This window comes from Gracilinanus agilis, chromosome 1 (genome assembly GCF_016433145.1).
Source record: "Gracilinanus agilis isolate LMUSP501 chromosome 1, AgileGrace, whole genome shotgun sequence".
Lineage (NCBI taxonomy): Eukaryota > Metazoa > Chordata > Mammalia > Didelphimorphia > Didelphidae > Gracilinanus > Gracilinanus agilis.
Window position 1 is genome coordinate 716,996,735 of NC_058130.1, and position 22,607 is coordinate 717,019,341.

The 22,607-nt window shown below is 41.3% G+C and overlaps 1 protein-coding gene across 4 annotated transcripts; it reads left to right on the plus strand.

The window, feature by feature from the left end:
- The first annotated feature begins 4,382 nt into the window (after window positions 1-4,382).
- On the plus strand, window positions 4,383-21,184 carry SIRT6 (sirtuin 6). Of its 4 annotated transcripts, XM_044658509.1 has the most exons (9): window positions 4,425-4,485; window positions 11,501-11,639; window positions 13,326-13,453; window positions 14,696-14,878; window positions 15,891-15,950; window positions 17,631-17,726; window positions 19,209-19,289; window positions 19,891-20,014; window positions 20,120-21,182. In XM_044658509.1, the coding sequence occupies exons 4-9, from the start codon at window positions 14,718-14,720 to the stop codon at window positions 20,420-20,422; spliced, it is 825 nt and encodes a 274-aa protein (XP_044514444.1). In that variant the 5' UTR covers window positions 4,425-4,485; window positions 11,501-11,639; window positions 13,326-13,453; window positions 14,696-14,717; the 3' UTR covers window positions 20,423-21,182. The 4 variants fall into 4 exon arrangements, with proteins under 4 accessions (XP_044514440.1, XP_044514441.1, XP_044514443.1 ...); XM_044658505.1 differs by lacking the exon at window positions 11,501-11,639 and having other exon boundaries at window positions 4,383-4,485; window positions 20,120-21,183; XM_044658506.1 differs by lacking the exons at window positions 11,501-11,639; window positions 19,209-19,289 and having other exon boundaries at window positions 4,383-4,485; window positions 20,120-21,184.
- The last annotated feature ends 1,423 nt before the right edge of the window (window positions 21,185-22,607 follow it).

A 22,607-nucleotide genomic window follows, 5' to 3' on the forward strand; every position in this document is an offset into this window, starting at 1 on the left:
ATAGAAAATTTTGTGAAAGATACAATTAAGCAGAATCATCCTGAGGACATTGAAAAGATGAAAATGGAAGGACCAGAAACAAAACCAAAAAACTCCCAAGTACTCCAAAAACCAGAACTAAAACCCAAACCCTGGAGAAAATGAAAACTATCTGCAAAGATTTTTATAACAAATTGTTTTCACTTCAGGGACAACAGAGTCACCATGTTGGGACTACCATCACAATTCTGGATGTGCTTATAAAGGAGAGAGAAATGGGATTAAAGAGAACAAAGATGGTAAAAGTAGGCCAAAGTTGAAACAGTTATGAGGGCTTTAAGAGAGTGATTCACAAGCTATCTGAAGAAGAAGATATCAAAAGCATAGAAAAAGTTTCAGATCTTTTCAACATTTAAAAAAAAATCATGGCCAAAAGAACACCGATAATTACTATACTATCTCTAGGAAATCTTTTTTTTTTTTTTTTTTTTTTTAATAACCCTTACCTTCCATCTTAGAATTAACCCTGTGTATTGGCTGCAGGGCAGAAGAGTGGTAAGGGCTAGGCAGTGGGGCTTAAGTGACTTGCCCAGGGTCACACAGCTAGGAAGTGTCTGAGGTCAGATTTGAACCTAGGGCCTCCCATCTCTGGATCTGGCTCTCAAAACACTGAGCCACCTAGCTGCCCCTAGAAAATCTTAATGAGACTCAATTGCACTTTAATTTGTGGTATCTCCAATGAGGGTAATAGTAAGTATTATACAGGTTTTCATAATCAGTCTTGCTACTGGCTGAAAGTATTAGATGTCACTCTGCTTATGGATCATTGATCTTATCCCTCTTCACTTTCCCAGTAATTTCATCAGCTCCCATAATTTTAATTATCATCTCTATGTTAGTTATGATTCCCAGATTAATATAATCAGCCCTAGTCTCTGAGCTATAGTCCTATGTCATCACTAATTGTCTGTTGGACATTTCAAACTGAATATCCTAGAGAAATTTTGAATTTAGTATTTCAAAAACTGAACTATCTTTCTCCTTGACCTAAACCTTCTTTCCCCCCCACCAATTCTGTAGAAGGCACCATCATCTTTCTAATGTCTCGGGTTTATAATCATGGCATTATCTTTACTCTTCACTTCCTCAGCCCGTATATACAATCACTTGCTAAATCTTGCCATTTCTACATTTATGACGTCTCTCACATCTGACCCCTTCTCTCCATTCACACTGCTGCCACTTATATTCAGGCTCTCATCACCTTTCCCTTAGGTAATTGCAACAACCTGCTGATCTTCCTGCCCTTCATCCTCTCTCTGCAGAAAGAGGAGAAAGTAAAGGAAGGAGAAGTATTTATTAAGTACCTACTATGTGCCAGGCTCCGAGCTACACACTTTATGAATATGATCTTAGTTGATCTTCACAATAGCCCTGGGAGATAAGTGCTGATATTATCCCCATTTTACAGTTGAGGAAACCAAAGCAAACAGAAATTAAATTACTTGCCCAGAGCCAAACAGCTAGTAGAAACTGGATTTGAACTCAGGTCTTCCTGGCTCTAGGAAGTGCTCTAAGGAGTGGAGAGGGGAATCAGGAAAGGATTATGGATTCAAATTTTATTGAAATTGGCTTGGCTACTAGTCAGAGAAACAGAGAAGCGTTGGAGCTTGGCACCATGTTTTGTTGGATTCCTGGGGCTAGGAAGTTTCATGGAAGCTACCATTACTATCAGTCTTTTCTGGTCCAAGCCTACCTCTGTTCTGTTGGCTCCCATTCTGCTAATCCCACCTTGAGATCCCCAGCGATCAGAGCTTTCCAGGATTTATCCTAGATCAATCGTCCTTTGTGCTGTCCCTGCTCAGGTTGCAGTGACAGTGCAGAAAGCCTTCAGCTCCAGTGGGAATCCCTAGTCTCTCAAATCTCAAAAGTCTTTTAGCTCCTGGCTGCATGGGAAGGATGACATGGAATAAGGAACCTACATGTATTTTTCCAGGTAAAGTCACTGAACTTAGACAAGGGAGAAGGAAAAGAATGAGCTCTTGGCAAAAATCTCTTACTTAGCTTCATCCTTGTCTAAACTAACATCAGGGGTGAGTGTTATCCTCATTTCACTTACTACCTGTGTGACCTTGAACATTTCACTTTGGATCTCAAGTTCTTCATCTGTAAAATGAAAGGGTGACACTTAACCCTATTTGCCTCAGTTTCCTCATCTGTAAAATGAGCTGAAGAAGGAAATGGCAAATCACTCCAGTATCTTTGCCAAGAAAATTCCAAATGAGGTCACAAAGAGTCTGAAATGACAACAAAAATGAAAGGATTGGATTAGAGGACTTCCAAGTCTAACAAACTACAACTATGAATACTGAGTGAATAGCATTACTTATATTTCCAGACTCTATAGTACTTGTGGGTTAGAAAGTACTTTTCTTGCAATTGCTCCATATAAGTCTTACATTCCAACACCTCAAGGATCCCTGATTTAAAAGGTTTGGGTGTTTTCTCCAGCAATTCAATTTACACTCCCCTCTATAACCTCGCTCAGTACAGGCATGCTGGGATAGTTTGGGCAGATAAAAGGCAATGAATTATTTTTGTTTGATATAGATTGTTCTTGCCTAGATGAGTAGTATTTATTCACAAAATAAATAAAATTTCCCTATTACTAATCTCAAAATACATCAGACTTTGACCTTGCAAATGACTGGACAAAAACACAGGTGTGTGCCAACACCCCTGTCATCCCTGCTATTGGGGAGCTGACTGGTAGATCTTTGAACTACAGTAGGTTGGGCTAGTTAGATATCCATGCTAAGCCAGAAGCCAGTTGGTGGCTGCCTTAGAACAGAGGACCACCAGGATGCCAAAAGGAAGGTGAATTGCTCCATACTGGAAAAACAGAGCAGGTTAAAGCTTCTGAGACAGTCATTATTGTGATCGGATCCATGAGTGACTCGTGTACTTCCAGCTTGGACAAAGGAAGAAGATCTAGCCTCAAAAACAAAACAAAACAAAACCAGTTGCTCTTATTGAAAGGAAATAACATGTACAAGTCTTCTGATTTTTTGATAGTGTTATAAACTTAAATATTCAACGAGTCACAATTTCACATAGCAAATAATACACTGCAAAGTGCAAAACAAGATGTGAGAACTTAGTGTCTTGAGTCTCATTGGATAAAAAGAAAATTACCTGGTTCTAGGCCTCTTCATGCCATCTGTCACCAGATTGTATTTGTACCCTTGACAATTATCAAAACCTTTTAGAGCTTTGACCATGTATACATAGGCTCGGAGAACTCAGGGCAACCCCATGCAGTGAGGCCTTTAATGGAAGTTCAAATGAAGTCCTTAGGAGCAGGACTGAGGACTTTAGTGGAGAGACATTTTGCAAATATGGAAGGTAAAGTCCAACAGCTCCACTCCAGTCTTCCTGACTGGAGAAAGGAAATGGGGATGAGAGGAGACCAGATGTTGGTTTTATCTCTATAGGGCCCACACTGATTACTTAAAAAACTGAGTTTCTGTTAGTCTGGAGAAGAAGAGACTTTGGGTAGGGGTGGAGAAAGATGCTCCTTGTCTTCAAGTATATATTGGAGGGACTAACGTGGAAGAGAGGGTAAATTTGTTCTCTTGACCTTAAAAGACAATTTCCAAATGGAAGTTGGAGAAGTGGGTTTTTTGCAATTGCCCCAGAAGTGTTCTGCAAAAGTGACAACTCGTCAGCAGTATCATAGGTTCTTTATGTAGTTATGGGTTAGTCTAAATGTCTTCTGTGGCTATTCTCACTCCTGGAATTCTATGTATAGCCTTGGATTCGGTGGGAAGAAAGGGCTACAGAGACTGAAGCTCAGGGAGGTGAGCCTAAATTACATATATTGGATCAAAAGAGATAACATAGCCTCAGTGGAACTCTTTTTTTCAGATGTGGAAACTGAGGTTCGTAAAGTTGTCAAATAGCCCCAATCCAAATCTCTTGATTCCCACTTCAGCAACAGTATAGCTGTCTCCTAAAGAAGGGAGTGGGGAGGAGGGCTTTGCAAACCCTTAAAGCGCTTTATAAATGCTATCATTTTAAGTTTCGGGGATGACATTTGAACCCAGGTCTTTCTGACTCGAGAGCTAACTCGGGAGTCACTCTGCCACCCACTGCTCAACTAGTCTCTCCTCCCCCTCCCCTAGGTTTCAACTTTCAAACTGCCAGGTTGTGCCAGGAATTAAAATGGCCTTCAGAGCTTCGAGTTCCACCCACATCACCGCGCAGGCGCAAAACCTTTACACCCTGCTCTTCTCACCCTTTCCCTTTCTCTAGGCTCGCGGTTTCACCCTGGTCTTGAAGTTTCCGGCGGAAGCTTCCTCAACAAGAAAAACTTTATTGAGCCTGAGGAAACTGGGGGGATAGGGTGTCGGGGCCGGGCCGGCCACGGCCTGGGAGACGATGTCGGTGAACTACGCGGCCGGGCTCTCTCCTTATGCGGACAAGGGCAAGTGCGGGCTCCCCGAGGTGAGGCCGGGCGGGGCTGGAGGGACCGAGCTGAGGTCCCCGCCATCCTTACCTCCAGCGGGTGTACTGACTTGGGGGCCACCCTTAAGGGAATCCCTTTGAGCCCGGCCCCCTCCTTCCGAGGCCCTACCCCCTTGGCTACCCCCGGAATGAACTGCCCCCCCCCTTCCCAACTCCTTCCTCAGCTCAGAGGCCCTTCTCCACCTATATTCCTGAGGGGAAAGAGACTGGGGATTGGGGGCGACCCTATTCATAGCTTATTCTGTTTCCACATAGCACTGTGTGTGGAGGAGGGAGAGAGGTGGTGACGAATGTGAATAAAGGCCCCAACTTCCTAAGAAAAAAACTGCCGCGATTAGCGTGGGGAAAACTTGGTTTGAATTCAGCTTTCTACTTGGGCAGCCCCTCAGTCAACCAATAAGCATTTATTTAGCGCCTACAGTGTTCCAGGCATGGCGCTGAGTGCCTGGGACTAAGCAAAAAGACTGTTCCTGCCCACAATGAGGAGTAGGGGAAACAACTTGAAAAGCAATTATGTGGGAGCAGGTAGGTGGCTTAGTGGATTGAGAGCCCGCCCTAGAGAGGGGAGGCCACTTTGTATTTGTATGACCCAGGGCAACTTAACCCTCGTTAACTAGCCCTTATCACTTTTCTGCCTTGGAACCAATACACAGTATAGATTCTACGATGGAAGGCAAGGGTTTTTTTTAAAAAAAAAAGGCAATTATATACAAACAAGATATATAAATTGGAGGCAGCTAGGTAGCACTGTGGATGAAGAGCCAGGCCTGGAGTCAAGTGGACCTGGGTTCAAATTTGGCCTCAGACACTTTCTAGCTTTGACCTTGGGCAAGTCTTAGGGTTCTTCTGTCTTAAAATAAATACTAAGATTCTAAGACAGAAGGTAGGGTTTAAAAAAAAGTAAATTGGAGGTGATCAGTAGAGGGAAAGCATTAGTTATAAGAGGGATCAGAAGAAACTTCTGGTAGACAAGATTTTTACTTGGAGTTGGAGGAAGCCAGGACCCTGCTCAAATCACTTAATGATAACTAGTATTTATATAGCACTTTAAAGTTTGCAAAGACTGAGCATATATTTTCTCATTTTATCCTCCCAACAACTCTGGGGGTGGGGGGGTAACTGCTTTTAATTTTCTATACTATTATTATCCCCATTTTTACAGCTGAGAAAACTTGGGCAGACAGAGGTTAAGTAATTTGCCCAGGATCACACCGCCAGGAAGTCTGAGACTGGATTTGAATTCAGGTCTTCCTGATCCTAAGTCTATCTAGCGTGTGCTTATCTTTTATGCCACCTAACTTAATCTCTCAAAGTCTTAACTTTCTCATCTACAAAATGGGCATAATCCTTAGACTATTATTGTTTAATAGCATTATGAGAAAAGTATTTTGGAAACCTTAAAAAATGACAGAAATATGTTATTCTTATAACTCTCGAAGACAAAACACTAAATTTTTTAATATTTTCTGATGTGTTTCTTCAACAGGAAGCAGTATCATTCTCAGATTAAATTTTATTATAATTTCAACCAGTCAGTAAGCATGTATCAGGTGCCTAACTGAGGCATTCTGTTGAGGCAGGAGAGGAGTAGGAGAAACTACAACATATACATAAATGTAAAGTATAGTTAATTTGTGTCTTTTAACAAAGATGTTGCTTAATATTTGTCCATGAATTGAATGAAAACTGGCAGGATCAGAGTGATTTTGAATAAGACTCTAGCTGGGCCTTGAAAAAGATAGATGTAAATGTAGATATGTGTATATGCATGTGAATTCTCATATGCATATTAATATGTATATTGTAAGAGGGAAAATTAGGTATTATATTTAAGGTGTGGTCGCCAGGAATCAATCAAATTCAGATTGATTCCATAATTAAAATAGACCCAAGTCAGGATGGGTTTTATGGTAGTTTATTTACAATTTGGGAAGGTAGAAGGTAGGGAAATAGAGAGAGGGAGAGGCTGGCCCAGACCAGCAGAGGTCCAGACCAAGAGAGGGTTAAAAGGCTAATTAAATTAGGCTACTAGTGGCAAGGCCTTAGCAATTAGAGAGACAAAGAAGCCTTACTGAGGTAAAAGCTCTAGAAATGCCAAGGTAGGCAAAAGGGAGCCAAGCCTAACTTACCCACATGACAATTCAGAGGGGAAGCTGCCTGAGGTCTCAGCAGAGATCCTTCAGCACCAAGTTCAAAGCATGAACTGCCCCAACAGGAAGTTACCATCATATTTGAAGGACAGCAGCTTTCGTCACTTCCTGGAAGTCCACCTCTAATTCAAGTGGACAAATGACAGCCTCAACACTGTTTTGGACTGCCCAAAGGGCAGTCCCTTTTTCTTGATTTATTACTTATTGTCATGTATGGGTAACTCATTTCCCCTCCCCACTAAGGGAGGTGGGGATGACATTATCTCTGGTGGCTAGAGTTTTAACTGTGAATGGGGGGTGAGCTAATTCCATATACACAATCCCCCCTGGTGATCATTTTGGGTGCCTAGTCACCCCAAGTGATCATTTTACATAATCATCTTATACCCACAAAGGTCTTCTAACTACAATAGTTAGAGATAAGAGGGGAATGGAAGAGAGAGAACGCAAAACCAATGTTTTGCTAAGCGCATTGACAAGAAACCAATTGGGGGCAGTCCCCTATTGGCATAAAATGTACATTCAAAGTAGCTGTTCAAACCCCATCAGTTCAATCAATTGTACTCCAAAGTTCATTCTGGATCTCTTGATGCAACAAACCCCATCAGTTCAATCAATTGTACCCCAAAGTTCATTCTGGATCTCTTGATTCAATGTAGATTCTTCAGGCATCTCTCTGCAAACAGTTCATTCTACGGATTAAGGAATCAGCAAGCTTCTTTCCCTGAGGATTTTTCTCGAACAAAATCAAAAAATTAAATCTTGGATTTTATAAAAATACAATCCCCCCTGACGTGGGTATTTAAAAAAGAAATACCCAGATCAGCTCAGGATACATGGTTAAGTTATGGGGTTGTATGAATCAATTCAAAAGAAAAAACAAAAACATAAAAAGAAAATCAAATATAAGAAAAATGAAACTTTGGGAGAAAAAAAACATTTAAAATCAGAATCAAAATATCAAAATATGTATATAAAATTTCTGAATAAACAAAATAAATTCATAACAGGCCCTTGTATTAGGGTCCAATTTATATAATTTCCATCCTACTAGTCTATAGGACACAATGCAGTAATACTGCACTTACCCATTTGCAGCCAAGACTACAGGAAGTTGCCATTCTATAAGAGAGAAAAAAGGACCAGATTTATATGCAAGGGAAGTGCCTGTCATTCCCTTCACTCTCAGGAATATATGGGTGAGCCAGATGATGGCCAACCTGCGGTACCTGACTCAGTGTGAGACTCGAAGTTGGGACGCTTAACATATGTTAAGACATAGGACTCTTTGAACTACACTGCCAGTAAAGCACCTAAGATTGGCTATCATTATGGCTCATTCCCTGAGAAGGTGCAGGCAAATCAGACCAGGGAAAGACATTTCCCTTATTTCTCTTATATAGAGAATGACAACTTTCTGTAGTCAATGGCTCCTGAATGGGTATTTGCAAACTGCTTAAATCACTTTAATTGGGCCTTGATTCAAAGACCTGTTATAAGTTTATTTTTCCTTACATTTTGCACATTTTACATTTCATTCACAAGTTAATTTTTTCTTCTTTATTTGAATTTTATTCTTTTTTATTTTTTTATTTCTTTTGCCAATTGATTTCATACAACCCCGTGACTCAACCATGCATCATTGGCTGACCTGAGGTATCCTCTTCAGGCGAGAAATGTGTTATTTAGAAATTTTCCTCAGGGGTGTGTGTGTTAGTTTTATAATCATAATATCTATATTAAAATCTATAATGTAAAAAATATTTTTAAAAATTCTTTTAGGAGTAATTTCAGGGGGGTAATGTATAATTCTCAGAAGGAAATGTATGTTTTATAATCTATAATGTAAAGTTTAAATTCTTTTGAAAGTAATTTCAGGATAAGAATTTGCCATCTCCCCAGAATCCAGACAACAAACCTGTTTGGTGAAGACACCATGAAGATACCTGAAGAGCCTTCACTGGATCATGAAGATCCAAATTTGAACTTAGGGGTGCAGTTGATTTGAACTATGGGGAGTTGAATGCATTTGTTTTGAATGTATGCTCTTATGCCAATAGGGGACTGCCCCAAATTGGCTTTTTGTCAAGGCGGCTAGCTTTTATCCTCTTTTCTTTTATCCCCAATTTTCAGTAATTTAGAAGTTGACTATGGTTTGAGATCCACCGAAAAAGACCAGTCTTTTTCACTGGATTTGGCGGGGGGGTAATGTGTTATTTAGAAATTCTGGGGCTCCATTTAGAACTATTTGGGGCTCAATTGAGCTTTTAAATGACAAACTTCCTGTGGACACTTGGAAAACTACATTTCCCATGGTCCAACGGGTTTCCTGTTTTCAAGGTAAAGCCCGGCTTTAAATATTGGGAAGTTGGACTTGACTTCCTCTTTGCTACCTGAGCACACACTCCCTGGGGAATGTAGAAAGGATTAAGGAAGGTACGGAATGTAATGGTGGAGGTGGGATTTTTGAAATAGCCAGGCACGTGGTCTGATTTTATTCTATCAACATGGGCCTAAGTAAAATATTTTCCTCATAATATCAGCCTTTATAATTTTTAAAAACAACAATATTTATGTATATTATAATTTAAATTATATTTGTATATGTATATCAGAATACAAAGAAAGGCATTTTGGGGGCTAGGAGAGAAGTATGAGTGCCCATCATTTGCAGGGGATATGGAAGAGACTGCCTTGGCTAGAACAGGAGACTTTTGAACATAGAATGTCCAAGTTGGAAGGAGATATAAAGCATGGAATGCCGGTGATATAATGAACTTAAAAAAAAAAAAAAGTCCATACTTTCTGTCTTGGAAACAATACTAAGTTTTGGTTCCAAGGCAGAAGAATAGTAAGGGCTAGGCAGTTGAAGTTAAGTGACTTGCCCAGGGTCACGCAACCAAGAAGCATCTACGGTTAGATTTAAACTCAGTACCTCCTGTCAATAGACCTTGCTCTCAATTCACTGGACCACCTGGATCTCCTGTTAACAAATTTTTAAAGCATGGAATGAACCATATTTGGAAGGCCTTATATGTAAAACTGAAGGACTCTCATGGATGTGTAGGTGATTTTCCATTTGAATTCCTGGATTTCCTTTTAAGCTCAGAAGTGGAACTACTGCCAGAGTCCACTAGATAGGGTCATAGGCCCTGGATTTAAATATCAGTTCTACTTTTTACTGCCTAAGACAAGTCAGTTAACTTTTCAGGGTCTTATTTTTGTTAGCTGCATATTGAGGAATCTGGGGAAAATGCAACTTCAGATCCTGTGTCAGTCAAAATCCCAGTATTTCATAGTTGTAAGAGGTCTGATAGGCCCTCTAATCCACTCGTATTTGGCTAAGAATCTGGAAACTACACCCTTACCAAGTGATTATTCTAGTCTTGTTTGAAGACTTCTGGTAAATTGAAACCCTACCTTCTAATAATAATAATGATGATAGCTAGCATTTATATAGCACCTACTTTGTGTGAGGCACTGTGCTAAGTGCTTTACATGTATTACCTTATTTGAAATTCAAAATCTGCTCTGAGACATAGGTGCTACTATTATCCCCATTTTACAGATGGGGGAACTGAAGTCATCGGAAGTTAAGTGACTTGACCACAGTCACACAGCTAGTTCATATTTGAGTCTGGATTTGAACTTAGACCTTCCTGACTCTAGGACCTTTGCTCCATCCACTGTGCCATCTTGTTGCCCCTCCCAAGGCAGCTTGCTATGCTTTTAATTAGCTAGTTGTAAGGAAGAAGTTGCTAACAACCAGAGTAGAAATCTGCCCTCCCGTTTTCATCTTCTGTTTCTTATTCTTATACTTGCCTTTGGTTTTAAGCAGAACAGATTTAATCCCTCTTCCACATGTAGTCCTTTAAAGATTTGAAGATAGCTATCATGGCCTCTTTCCCTAAGTCTTCTCTAGGATAATTCCATTTCCTTCATCTGATCTCCCCAAGGTGAGATCTGGAGGCCCTTCCCTTTCTTACTTATCCTCTACCAGATGTTGTCCAGCTTATTTTTCCCCCTAAATCTGATGCCCAGAACTAAGCACAATACCCCAGTTGTGTTTTGACTAGAATAGGAAACAGTGGAACTATAATCTTGTTTGCAACATTGTACCTCTCAATCTAGAATTAAATCGTGTGTGTGGCCATATCACAACACCATTCTATTGAATTTTTAGTCCACAAATACTACCAGGTCTGTTTCAAATGAACTATTTCTTCAGTCCTGTATTATGTTCCAATATGGGACTCCTCTTCCCTTTGAGTTCCAGGTTTGCTAAAAATGTCCAATCTATGGATGGACCATAGAAATGACCGAGAAAGTCAGGACTGAGAAGTGATAGCAGCTAACCCTGCTGGAGCAGAGAAGGAGCTAATGAATGATTACTTACATAACTTAGATGGGCTCAAATTAGAATCCCACTAATTAGATGTTAATCACTCTTCCATCTCCTCTTGTCTTCACCCTCCCTTACTCCTGGGCTCATATACTTTTCTCTCCAAGGAAGATATTCCTTTCTCTGACATAGCTATCATTCCACATTTCTCTGGATGGAAGCAAACCAGCTGTGTAGTAACTGAAAGGAAAATATACCCTGAGCCCAAAACTTGGAAATAAAATTTTCTTGAAATATATTTATGTGCCTGTAATTGGGATAGTTAAAAATAAAAACAACCATTTTGACCTCTGTAAAGACAATGGAAATATATATCAATATCATCAATAAGCAATAAAAAAGAAATATACTTCTGTTCCCGATGTGGAACACTATGCGTTGCTCATGGTAGGAGTTTAATAAACATTTGAAAGAATGATACCAATTTCCCTTTTCTTTCCAGGAATAAATGTGGTATAGTGGAAGAATCATGGACTGAGTCAGGAGACCTGACTCATACTCTTATTAGCTTCCTCCTCAGTTGAGGAAACTGAAGCTCAGCGGGGTTAACTGGTATTTGTTAGTTTTGTGACCATGGACAAGTAAGTCTCTTTACCCTCTCAGCCTCAGTTTCCTTCTCTGTAAAATGGGGATGATCATTTTAGTACTCTACTCCCTCACATGCTTGTTGTGGGGACAGCACTTTGTAAACATAAATTGCCATATAAATATGAGCCATCATTGTTTCATAAGTATTTATGGAGCTCCCTGATCTTTGTATGATGATGGGAAGAACTTGGTAGAGATGAAACTGATAACATGAAACCTGAGAGTGGTATAGTAGGTAGCAGTCTGGACTTGGGGTCAGGAAGACCAGAGTGCAATCGCACCTCTGACACTAGCACTCCAACTCTGAGCAAGTCAGTAATGTCTCTTTGTTGTGGTCTCATCTGTAAAATGAGGGGACTGGATTTAGAGGCCTTTCAGGTCCTTTCCAGCTCTAAATCTGACTCTTTAAACCACCCCTTTTCCAAATCCCCAAGAAATTCATTCATTTGTTCAACCAGCCAATTTGATATATACAAAACCCTTTACTTGGCACTGGGGAAGATAACAAAGATAGATCATTTGTCATTCCTCCCTTCAAGAAGCTTATAGTCTGGTAGGGGAATTCCAGTAGATATGTTTTCTGGAACCCAAGGTAAAAAAAGAAACAAACTTGGATTTGAGGGTCAGTCATTTAAAGCACAAAAATAATCCCTTTGTGTAGAAAATGGAGGAGGCCTGACCCTACACAGGTAAGGCAGAAAGTGAAACAAGTGCCATGGGGAAACCATAGGATTAGTCGCTGGAATAACCTGATTGTAAGCTGCTGGAGCTTGTCATTAAGGGAGGTGTGATTGACTTCTCTGGAAATAGTCAGGAAAGGGGGAAGTAATTGTTTCCTTTAGTGGTAAATTTATTATCTCTTTAACTTGGATATTTCCATTATCAGGGCATCTTTCAACTCATTGAGCCTTTTTATCCTAGGCTCTTCTGGGCCTACTTTTCTCATTAATTTTCCAGAAGATCTGTCTAGCTTGTTACATGGATATTTTCCTCTGGTCTTTGAACATCTTGTGGATACTTATGTGGATTGGGCACTCCATCTCTCAGCCTTTCTGAATTACTAGCCCATTGCTCTTTTTGCTTGTATGTGTTATTGGTGAGGTCTTTTACAACACTCCCTCCTAAGTCAGCCTGCTGTGCTTTTAATTAGCTAGTTTTAAGGAAGAAGTTGCTAACAACCAGAGTAGAAATCTGCCCTTTTGCACCTTCTGTTTCTTATTCTTATACTTGTCTTTGATTTTAAGCAGAACAGATTTTTTTTTGCTTTTCGTTTTTGGTAATATGTTCCTCTTTAATCCACTGTTAATTTGGGGTCAGCTTGTGTTGATCTTAGGGTCAGCTGCAGTCTTAATTTTTCCAGAGTTGTAGTTTATGTTATTTGAAGGCTTATGGCTTCACCAGGAGAATGCTAATGTCAGAGATGGATATTTGTGACATGGAGTACATTGGCATCATTGAAGAGCTACACAGAGTCCATTCTTTCTGGTATTCAGTCCTGGACCCAACTCATCGCTCAGCAATGCTTATTCAAGATATATTTTCTGATTGACTAACCTTCTAGGCAACTACCTGCCATAATCTGGGCATGTGGGTGATACTCTTCCTGAAAACGGATTGATTGGCATCTCTTTTCCTTTGCAGATACCCTAATAGCTTCCTGGTTCTTTTTTTGTCCATAGACCTTCGACCCCCCTGAAGAGCTAGACAGGAAAGTATGGGAGCTGGCACAGCTGATTCAGAGATCTTCCAATGTGGTGTTCCATACAGGTGCAGGCATCAGCACTTCCTCAGGCATCCCAGACTTCAGGTGAGGGGGAACAGCATTGCCTGGTGGCATAATAACTCAAGATTTAGGATAAAGCTTGAACCTATCGCCTCTTCCAAATTCATCCTCTGGTTAAGTAGTCTTTGTTGGATGTTCTCTTCATGAGAGGTCATTGAATTGGTTCCATGGACAGGAGAACTGGTGAGGCAGCAGGCCAATATGTCAGTCTTTCTTGGGTTTTGTTTGAGTTTTTTCAAGTCATTCTAAACACTTTTGCCCTTGAATTTAGTGCTTGCTTCTGGGCACCAAACTGTAAAAGGGACATTGACAAGCTGGAGTGTGTCTAAAGGAGGGTGACCAAGCTGGGGAGAAACAAGTAAAGAAGATGCCATGCAAGGACTGGAGGAGGAAGTTAAAATTGTTCAATCAGTTCAGCCTAGAGAAGAGGCGAGTCCAAAGGGACATAATTACTATCTTCAAGTTATGGTGGGGGATTTTGAAGGGGAAAAGAACCATACTTTTTTGCTTAGCCTCAGAAGACAGCTAGAACCAATGGACAAAACTTGCCAGGAATTGGGTTTTGTTTTGGTATAGGGGAAAACTTTTTAATAAGGAATAGTAGACTTGCCTGTCTTAAAAGATAATGAACTACTCATCACTGGAAATAATTTGAGCAAAGGTTGTATAATGACTATTTGAAAATCTTACAGAAGAAAAATCCTGTACTATATGGCAATGGGATTGAGATGGCTTCTAAGGTCTCTGTGATTTTCTCATTTTCAGGCTAACACAACCAGTAAGTATCAGAGTGGGAAATTAAACTCAAGTTTTCACTGCTCCATGATGGTTTAGAGAGAAGTGCACTGTTCTTGGCATTAGGAAATCTAGACTTCAGTGCTTTGCTGAAACTCACTACCTGGGGGATTCTGAGCAGATCACTTGACTTTGATTTCTTAATGTGTGAAAAAGGGATAATCTTGTAATATCTGTCTTTTAAGGTTGTGAGGAATTCACTTCCTAAATCCATAGAAAGTTTTTGGACATGGACAGTGAGGAATTTATTTTGCATAACTAATATTTGTTGTACAAACAAAACCTATAGAAAAGGCTAAAGGGATGTTTTAAGTACAGATATAAACAGAAAAGGAACAACCTCTCTCCTCCAGGCCCTGCTCAGGGAAACTAGATTCACAACCAGGAATTAAGGAAGGTACAGATGACAAGTGATCTCCCAGCTGAGCCCCCTGTTTTCCTTGCTTCTCTCCTTTCTTTTTTTCACTCTAGGGGTCCCCAGGGTGTGTGGACCATGGAAGAACGGGGTCTGGCACCCAAGTTCGATACAACATTTGAGAGTGCCCGGCCTTCAAAGACCCACATGGCCCTGCTCCAACTGGAGCGAGTGGGCATCTTGAAATTCCTGGTGAGCCAGAATGTAGATGGTTTGCACGTACGCTCCGGCTTCCCCAGGTACATTCTTTCTCTGTAGTTTTTCCCTGAATTATCAACCTATCCCCTCTAAATCACCCCTCCTTTGAATCCTGAAAGCAAGAATACTCCCTTTGGAATCCAGTGTCAACACAAGCCCGGGGTCCAAATCTAGGGTCAGATTACCCCCCCATCTCCCTTCAGTGTTTGTAAGGGGCCTTCTGGGATCTTTCTGACACTTCATGGTCTCACTCTGTTTTCATGCTATTCTCTTTAGAGGAGTAAAATTCCTTTATCCTTTTTCCAGCCTGGAATAGGACTCCAGGGTTCCCTTTTCAGCTCTCTTCCATATCTTTTGGCTGGAGTTTTAGGGACACGTGTTTTCTGTTTCATAACTGAATTCTGACCCCTTCAGACACACTGGCCCAAGGTGATTCTTGGTCCATTGATCAGCATATTCAGTGATATACTTCTCTTAAGCTGGGGTTTGAAGTAGCTAAAAGCTTTCTGTGGAGAGGGAGGGAGAGGATTTTGTATTTGCCATGCAAGAAGATTCATGGGAAACAGAGTAAGTCTGGGGCAAAATTCAGAGTATGTCAGAGCCAGTCTTAAAAGTCATTGTCAGGATTTCAATGGATAGTGGATGTGCCTAAGAGTAGGCACTGCTCCAATTTTTCTTAAGAAGCTGATCTGATAAAGGAGTCTTCTCAGATCTCCTTAAGAGAATAGCTGCTCTCGGCCCCTTTGTACATCTGAGGGACCTTCCACTATTTGGAATAATTCTAGAAAAAAGCTTTTATATTGTGATAGCACTTATAGATTTCCAAATCCCTTTTCTAAACGCTTGGGAGAAGAAGGAGTAAAGGCTATGTATGAATCCTATCTTGCAATGCAGGAAATTGAAACCAATGGGAAATGACTTACCCTGAGCCATAGTGGCAAAGCCCAAAACTCCAAGGTCTTTGGATTCTTGGTAGTGAAGTAACCTAAACTTTGAGGGTCAGGGAAAATTTAGCTCCAAGATCCTATCCACCACATTTCCTCCTTTTCACAGGGACAAACTGGCCGAGCTCCATGGGAACATGTTTGTGGAAGAATGTGCCAAGTGTAAGACGTGAGTGCCCCAGTTGCCTCTTTATGGAAAGAGGGAGAAGGGGAGGAGTACATAGGGATTGTTATAGAAGCTCTGGGGGAGGAATATAGATGACTTTACATAAAAAAATCCCAAGGACCTCTTAGCTGTGCCTCTCCTGCCACTTCCCTAAGCCATGAGCCCAGGAAATTCTGGAACTTACTGAAGGATCCATTGCTAGAAGAAAGGGACTTTATATTAAAGCTATGTAAACTAGATTGGATTTTCCTAAAGAAGCAGTGTCTAATAGGGTTCCTGACCAAGGGATGCCTACTTTTATAAATATGACTAATCTTTAATTGGATAAAGTAAATTGCCCCACACTATCCTCTATAGGTAAAGCTTTCTAAAGCATGAATTATTAATAACAGCAGTAATATCTGATAATGTACACATTAACAGAATTCATAAGGAGACAGCAGCAAACAAGATGGTAGGATCATAGCACTAAAGCTAGAAGGGGCCTCAGAGACCATATAGTTCAATCATTTCATTTTACAGAGAAAGAAACTGAAACCCAGAGAGATTAAGATGGTCCTGTTATTTGTCTTGGAATCAGTACTGGGTATTGGTTCCAAGGCAGAAGAGTGATAAGGGCTAGGCAGTGGGGGTTAAGTGACTTGCCCAGGATCACACAGCTAGGAAGTGTCTGAGGCCAGATTTGAACCTAGGACCTCTGGTCTCTAGACCTGGCTCTCAATCCACTGAGCTACCCAGCTGCCCCTAATTTCCAATTTTTTTCCACCACAAAAAGAGCAGCTATAAATATTTTTGTACAAACAGGTTTTCCCATTTTTTAAAATCTCTTTGGGATGCAGACCCAATAGTGGTATTATGTAATTAATTTCTGTACCCTAGAACTCCAATTCTCAGCATCCCATGTTCCTTCTCATGTTATGTGCTGACATAGGGAGGATATAAATTTGGTGTAGCCCTGCCTCTCATTCTCTTTTTCAGTGATAGTGTGCTGTGGAGGTGAGGTGAGGCGAGAGGCGGAAGAACATGCTTATGTGGTTTTAATTTTGTTAGATAATTAGATATTTTTAATTCTATTTCCTTTTTATTCCTTCTACTTCAAGTGATTATTAATAAGCTCTATAAAATATAATTCTTGGAGTGTTGGATATTAATTTAAATCTTACAATTTCTGGATTAAAAGGTCTGCATTCTTTTAAAGCCCTTTGAGTAGAATTCCAAATTGCTTCCAGAATGTTTGGATCATTTATTTGTGATTTTTAGAGAGCATGGATGAGTTAGGAGGTGTACCCTTTAGGGGAAGGTGCTCACCCACATGGATAAGATTGAAGATTGTTCAAAAAAAGAAAAAAATTATTAGTGGTTAAGTTTATATAAGGAATTTTTTTAAAAGTAAAGATTACATTAATTAAATAATGGGAAATTGTAGTTGTCACATACAATTAATTTTTTGAAGCCACAATTGGGAGAGGAACTCTCCCAACCTCTGGCAAGGGGAATAAGGTTATACCTGTCAGAGCATCTCAGGCAGTTCTAACTGACCAGGTGGTAAATTTGATATCATGGAGCTAGCTATAAGGATGAATATGTCAGAGAGAAAAATTCACAAAGTTCATGTCCAGATCTACCTCGATCCTCCCTTTCTCTCTTCTTGCTCCTTTCTTATTCCTAATCTCTCTTCTTCAGGCAGTATGTACGAGATGTGGTGGTGGGCAGCATGGGCCTCAAGGCAACAGGTCGGTTGTGCACTGTGGCAAAGGCCCGAGGTCTCCGGGCCTGCAGGTAAGTGACACTCTTCCCCAACTCTAGGTAACTCTGTGACCTTGGGAAACTGACATTAGATTTGAAAGGAATTTTAGAGATCAGGTGTTCTAGTCATTTCTACTCTTTTACCCTTCACTTCCTCATCTGTAGAATGAGGAGTTAGGGGCCTCTGAAGTGCCTTCTAGCTGGAGAGCTAAGATCCCAAGACAATGGTTTATTCCCTGTGTTACTTTAGGCAGGTGATAACACTTTTTCTATGCTTCAGGTTCTTCACACATAAAAAGGATTTATTATCCTTATATTTCTTTACCTCATGGGGCTTTGATAAGGAAGTGTTTACCATGGGAAAGGGCATTTTTAGGCTGGTAGAAACATATTGCAAATATTCTAGTGTCCAAATTCAAATAGAAACTGATCTCTGATGGTGCATATTGACTTTGGAAATCACAAATTAACATTATATATGTTGTATTGTTTATTTTATTAACATTTCCCAATCATATTTTCATCTTTACTCCTTTTGAGACCTCTGCTGTTGAGCAATACCACCAATCCCTTCCCCCTAAGCAGACACCTTTTATTTATTACTCTTATTGCATAATAATGCTAATTGCATATGCTAGACTTAACACCAGAAGGATGTACAAGATAACAGTTTAGCTAAGGATGGGTCCTTAGAGATCATCTAGTTCTGGGCAAGTGACTTGACCAAGGCCCTAAAGCCAAGCAGTGCTAAAGCATAGACAAGAACCAATAGTCCCAGAAGACAAGTGGCAAAGGTGAAACACAAATCCAGATCTCCAAACATCAGATTGTTTCCATTCTGCTCTGCCATATCATTAATCTAAAAGGGCTTGCTGCTTACCTGCCTTTGGTGTCCACCTTTCATCCAACTCTCACTTGTGGCTCTAAGAAGCTGTAGCATGCACAGGAGCTACTCCTCAGTAAAACTTTCAGTAGACTGGGCTAAACCAGATTGAAGTTAACCAACAGGCCTTAAACCTGTTGATGAGTTAGGAAGGTATCTACCCCAAGCATGTAAAGACTTCCCTGGGCAGAATGGTTGGATAAGAATAGTTTGTTCCGTGGAGCACCTAGAGCTTGATCAAACATGGAAGATGCCAAGGTCATCCATTGCATCCTGGGCCATATCCAGTCATCTTGACTTTTGTCTTGCCATTGGACTTGGATAACTCTAGAAAAGAGAGTGAGGCTGATGACTATGCACCTCTACCTGATTGACATCCAGTTCACTTGAAAGTCATCACCCAGCAATGTCATTGATCCTTTTCAGAAACAAAGGACAAACAAGGAATCATTATCCAGAATCACTTTTCTTGGGCTAATTAGTAGAATCCTATTTCCAACAACTCTAGTCTGTTGGCTTCTTCTCTGATGCCCTATTGATTGCTTAAGGTTAAGCAGCTCATTTTGGCTTTGCTTGAGGGTAGCCAGTCACAGGTGCTCAGTCACTTAGGGATTCCTATTTGCCCATTGTAGGGGAGAACTGAGGGACACAATCCTGGACTGGGAAGATGCTCTGCCTGATCGAGACCTCAGCCTTGCTGATGAAGCTTGTAGGTATGATAAACTCTGAGTGTTTCGCTCCCTCCTCTTTCATCTTCCCTGTCCTTCTTCTTTCTGGGGTCAGTGGTAGTAGGGAGCACCTGTGGTTTATGAGAATGAAGATACTAAAATAGTAGATGCTAAAATAATACTGGTAAAATCAACAGGACTTTGAGGGCTGAATAATAAAATACTGTTAGCTTCTCATTTTTTCCTAAAGCATTTTAAAATTCACAGATTATTCTAATCACAAAACAGCTTGAAAAGGATAATATTTGTGTTATTCTTCCATTTAGCAGATGAACAAGCTCAGGCTCAAAACTCAAGGTTCTGAAGAGATAGAAAAGCTCTAGCCAGTGTAGGAGTCAGCTTTGAATCTGGGCGTTCTGACTCCCAACTTTCAGCATTCTTCCCCCTATACCTTATTGAGTTTGGGGAATAAGGAGAGGGAGAATGCAGAGATAATAGTGTTTTTTCAGCCTGGGGGACTGGGAAGGTGACAATGCTGGCCTTAGCCCTGTGGTCTTACTATTGTGAGGAGGAGGAGGAGGAAAGGTCCACATCTAAGGGGATCCAGGGAACTGAGTGTATTGAGATCATCCCATTTAATTTCTAGGAATGCAGATCTCTCCATCACTCTGGGTACATCATTGCAGATCCGACCCAGTGGCAACCTGCCTCTGCTCACTAAACGCAAAGGAGGCCGCTTGGTCATAGTCAACCTGCAGGCCACCAAACATGTGAGTACTTGGCCCCATTTACTCCATGAGAGAGTTTATTCTCTGGCCTCATCTTTCACCTGGCAAGGTTTCTTTCACTTAGGTCTGCCTCCCCTTTCCTCCCAGGATCGCCAGGCTGACCTTCGAATTCATGGCTACGTCGATGATGTCATGGCCAAGCTCATGAAGCACCTATGCTTGGAGATCCCTGAGTGGCAGGGGCCCCTTGTGGTGGAACGGGCCCCACCCCTCTTGCCCCTTCCGATACAGGTGAAAGCTGAGCCCCACACCCTGCAAGCCCTGCCTGCAGCACCCAAGGCAGAGGTCCCTGCCCAGCGCCACAGACCAAAGCAGGAAGGGGGCAAACGGGAACGGCCCCCTGCCACCCAGCTGCCCAAGAGGGTGAAAGTGGAACCTATGCCCAGCTGAATTGGTTTGAGACAGCATGTGGACTCAGCCTTATGTACTCCTCTCTAAGCCCCAGTCTTCCTCACTGTACAGAAGGGGAATACACTCAAGCAATATCTACAGGCCTGTCCAATACTAAGTCCCGGTGACTTAGAGTCTTGGGTTTGAATCCCATCCTGTGTAACTTTGGAAAAGTTGCTTCACTCCTCTGGGCCTTATAGTTTCATATTTGTAAAATGAAGTTGAACTAGTTAATCTTGAAGGGCTTTTCCAGTTCCTCTAAGTTATGATCCTTTGATGGGAATGAGCAAGTCTAGGTGGGTTTTTTATTTTTAAATAAATTTGATTTCTTTTTTCATACTAGAGGTTTTTTTTTTTTAAAATAGAAACAATTTTATTTTCCTTCTGTTTGCAAAACAACATCTCCCAGACTTCTGATCCCCTCTAAGGACCTTGTCTTCAACCCTCTGCTGTTCTCTCTCTCACTGTAGTCAGGACTTGTTTTCTACCTCTAGACCAGTCATCAGAGTCCTGTGTGACCTTCACTAATTTCCTTCTCTCTGAGACTCATTTTTCCTTTCTGTAAACCTGAAGTCTTTTCCATCTCTAAATCTTCTGATTCTGTCATGCCTGCTCTTGTCCCTCATCTTCTCTGAAGTCACTGGGGAATCTGGTGCTAAGAACAACAAACATAAGAGGGGCCTATGGGCATTCTCAGCCCCTAGGACTCTTACCTTTGCCAGCCCTGCAGAGCCTGTTTTTTTCAGCTTGTCTTTTGAGACATGTTAGAGACCAACCAGCTATCCTCAGGCAGAAGGGGAGTTTAATGAGAAGGATTATATCACCTCTAGATGTTTCTCTTGTGTTGCAACCTTCCCATTGCCAATTCAGTGGCAGTTCCTGATCCTTGAGCATAAATGGGTCATTTTGCCTTCTCTCTTTCCCTGTTGCCTGGGCATGTGCACCTACCTCCTTCTGCACAAGGATTACAGCCATACTTGGTGAATAAACTGTCAGGGGCTGCTAAGATAAGGGAGAATCAAGTCCCAAAGCCCCAAATGAGGTTCCAGTTCTAGCTTGGGCACTAGCTGTGGAACTCTGGGCAAGTTCCATCCAATCTCTGGACCTGCTTCTCTACTTAAAAATGAGAGGAAAGGGGGCAGCTGGGTAGCTCAGTGGATTGAGAGTCAGGCCTAGAGACGGGAGGTCCTAGGTTCAAATCTGGCCTCAGACACTTTCCAGCTGTGTGACCCTGGGCAAGTCACTTGACCCCCATTGCCTATAAAAAAAAATGAGAGGAAAGACTAAATGGTTTTTAAGATCTTTTCCAGCTGAACATCTCATGATCTCTTTGCCTTTCTGATTGAGTCTCCTAAATGTGGATTTTGTGTTGGGGATCAAGGTGGGTTCCGGCTTTCAGTGCAATATCCCACCCTGGCCCAAGCCAGGGCCTACAACTTCTGCTTTGGAAGTTTCTCTAGGTTTCATCCACCTAAATTGATCTGGCCCATAGTCATTGAGTCTATCTTGGCCCTAGCCTGGAAAGATGTAGACATTTGTTAAGGGAGAGAAAGGGAGGATGAGGCTACCTGGTCCACAGGCCTTTCTGCCAAAACTATTGGGATCTTCCACTAGGGCCATGTCTAGCATTTTCTGTACAGTCCCTGCTCAGGGGACCTCAGGATCAAGAGATCTGAGAAAGTAAACAGCTTAATAGAAAATGAAACTCCGAGGCAGCTTGGAGCCTGTACTTTATCCCCAGCCAAATAGGAAGTGATATCCCTGAGACTTTAATAGCAGGGGCCAGGATGTGGGGAAAAAAACACTTGCCAGTCTCTCTCTCATTCATATTCGAACACACATACACCCACTCTCTCTCTCTCTCTGGTGCTTGAGTTAAGTTTTGAAGGGAGTCTAAGGTGGAGGTGAGGACAGAGTGTATCTAGGCAGGAGGAACAGAAAACCTAAGGTGAAAGAGTGTTGGGTGTGAGAAACAGCAAGAAGGCTAGTTCTGGGGAGAGAGCAGGCTATGGATTGGCTTTTCTCCATAAATATTTTCCTTCCTCCCTCAGGGAACATATTAAAAGAACTCTGAATCTGTAGCCACAGGGCCCAGGTTAAAGTGCTTCTTGTGACACTTACTACTTGTATTGTTTTGGAAAAGTCCATTTCTCCTCTTGTGGCTTTAGTTTCCTCATCCATGAAA

Excerpts from the sequence above, each read along its gene's own strand:
- SIRT6 (XM_044658505.1), top strand. The coding sequence starts at position 4,420 with ATGTCGGTGAACTACGCGGCCGGGCTCTCTCCTTATGCGGACAAGGGC. Across the intron at positions 19,290-19,890 it reads CTTGCTGATGAAGCTTGTAG|GAATGCAGATCTCTCCATCA; the intron begins GTATGATAAACT and ends TTTAATTTCTAG. Across the intron at positions 20,015-20,119 it reads ACCTGCAGGCCACCAAACAT|GATCGCCAGGCTGACCTTCG; the intron begins GTGAGTACTTGG and ends CTTTCCTCCCAG.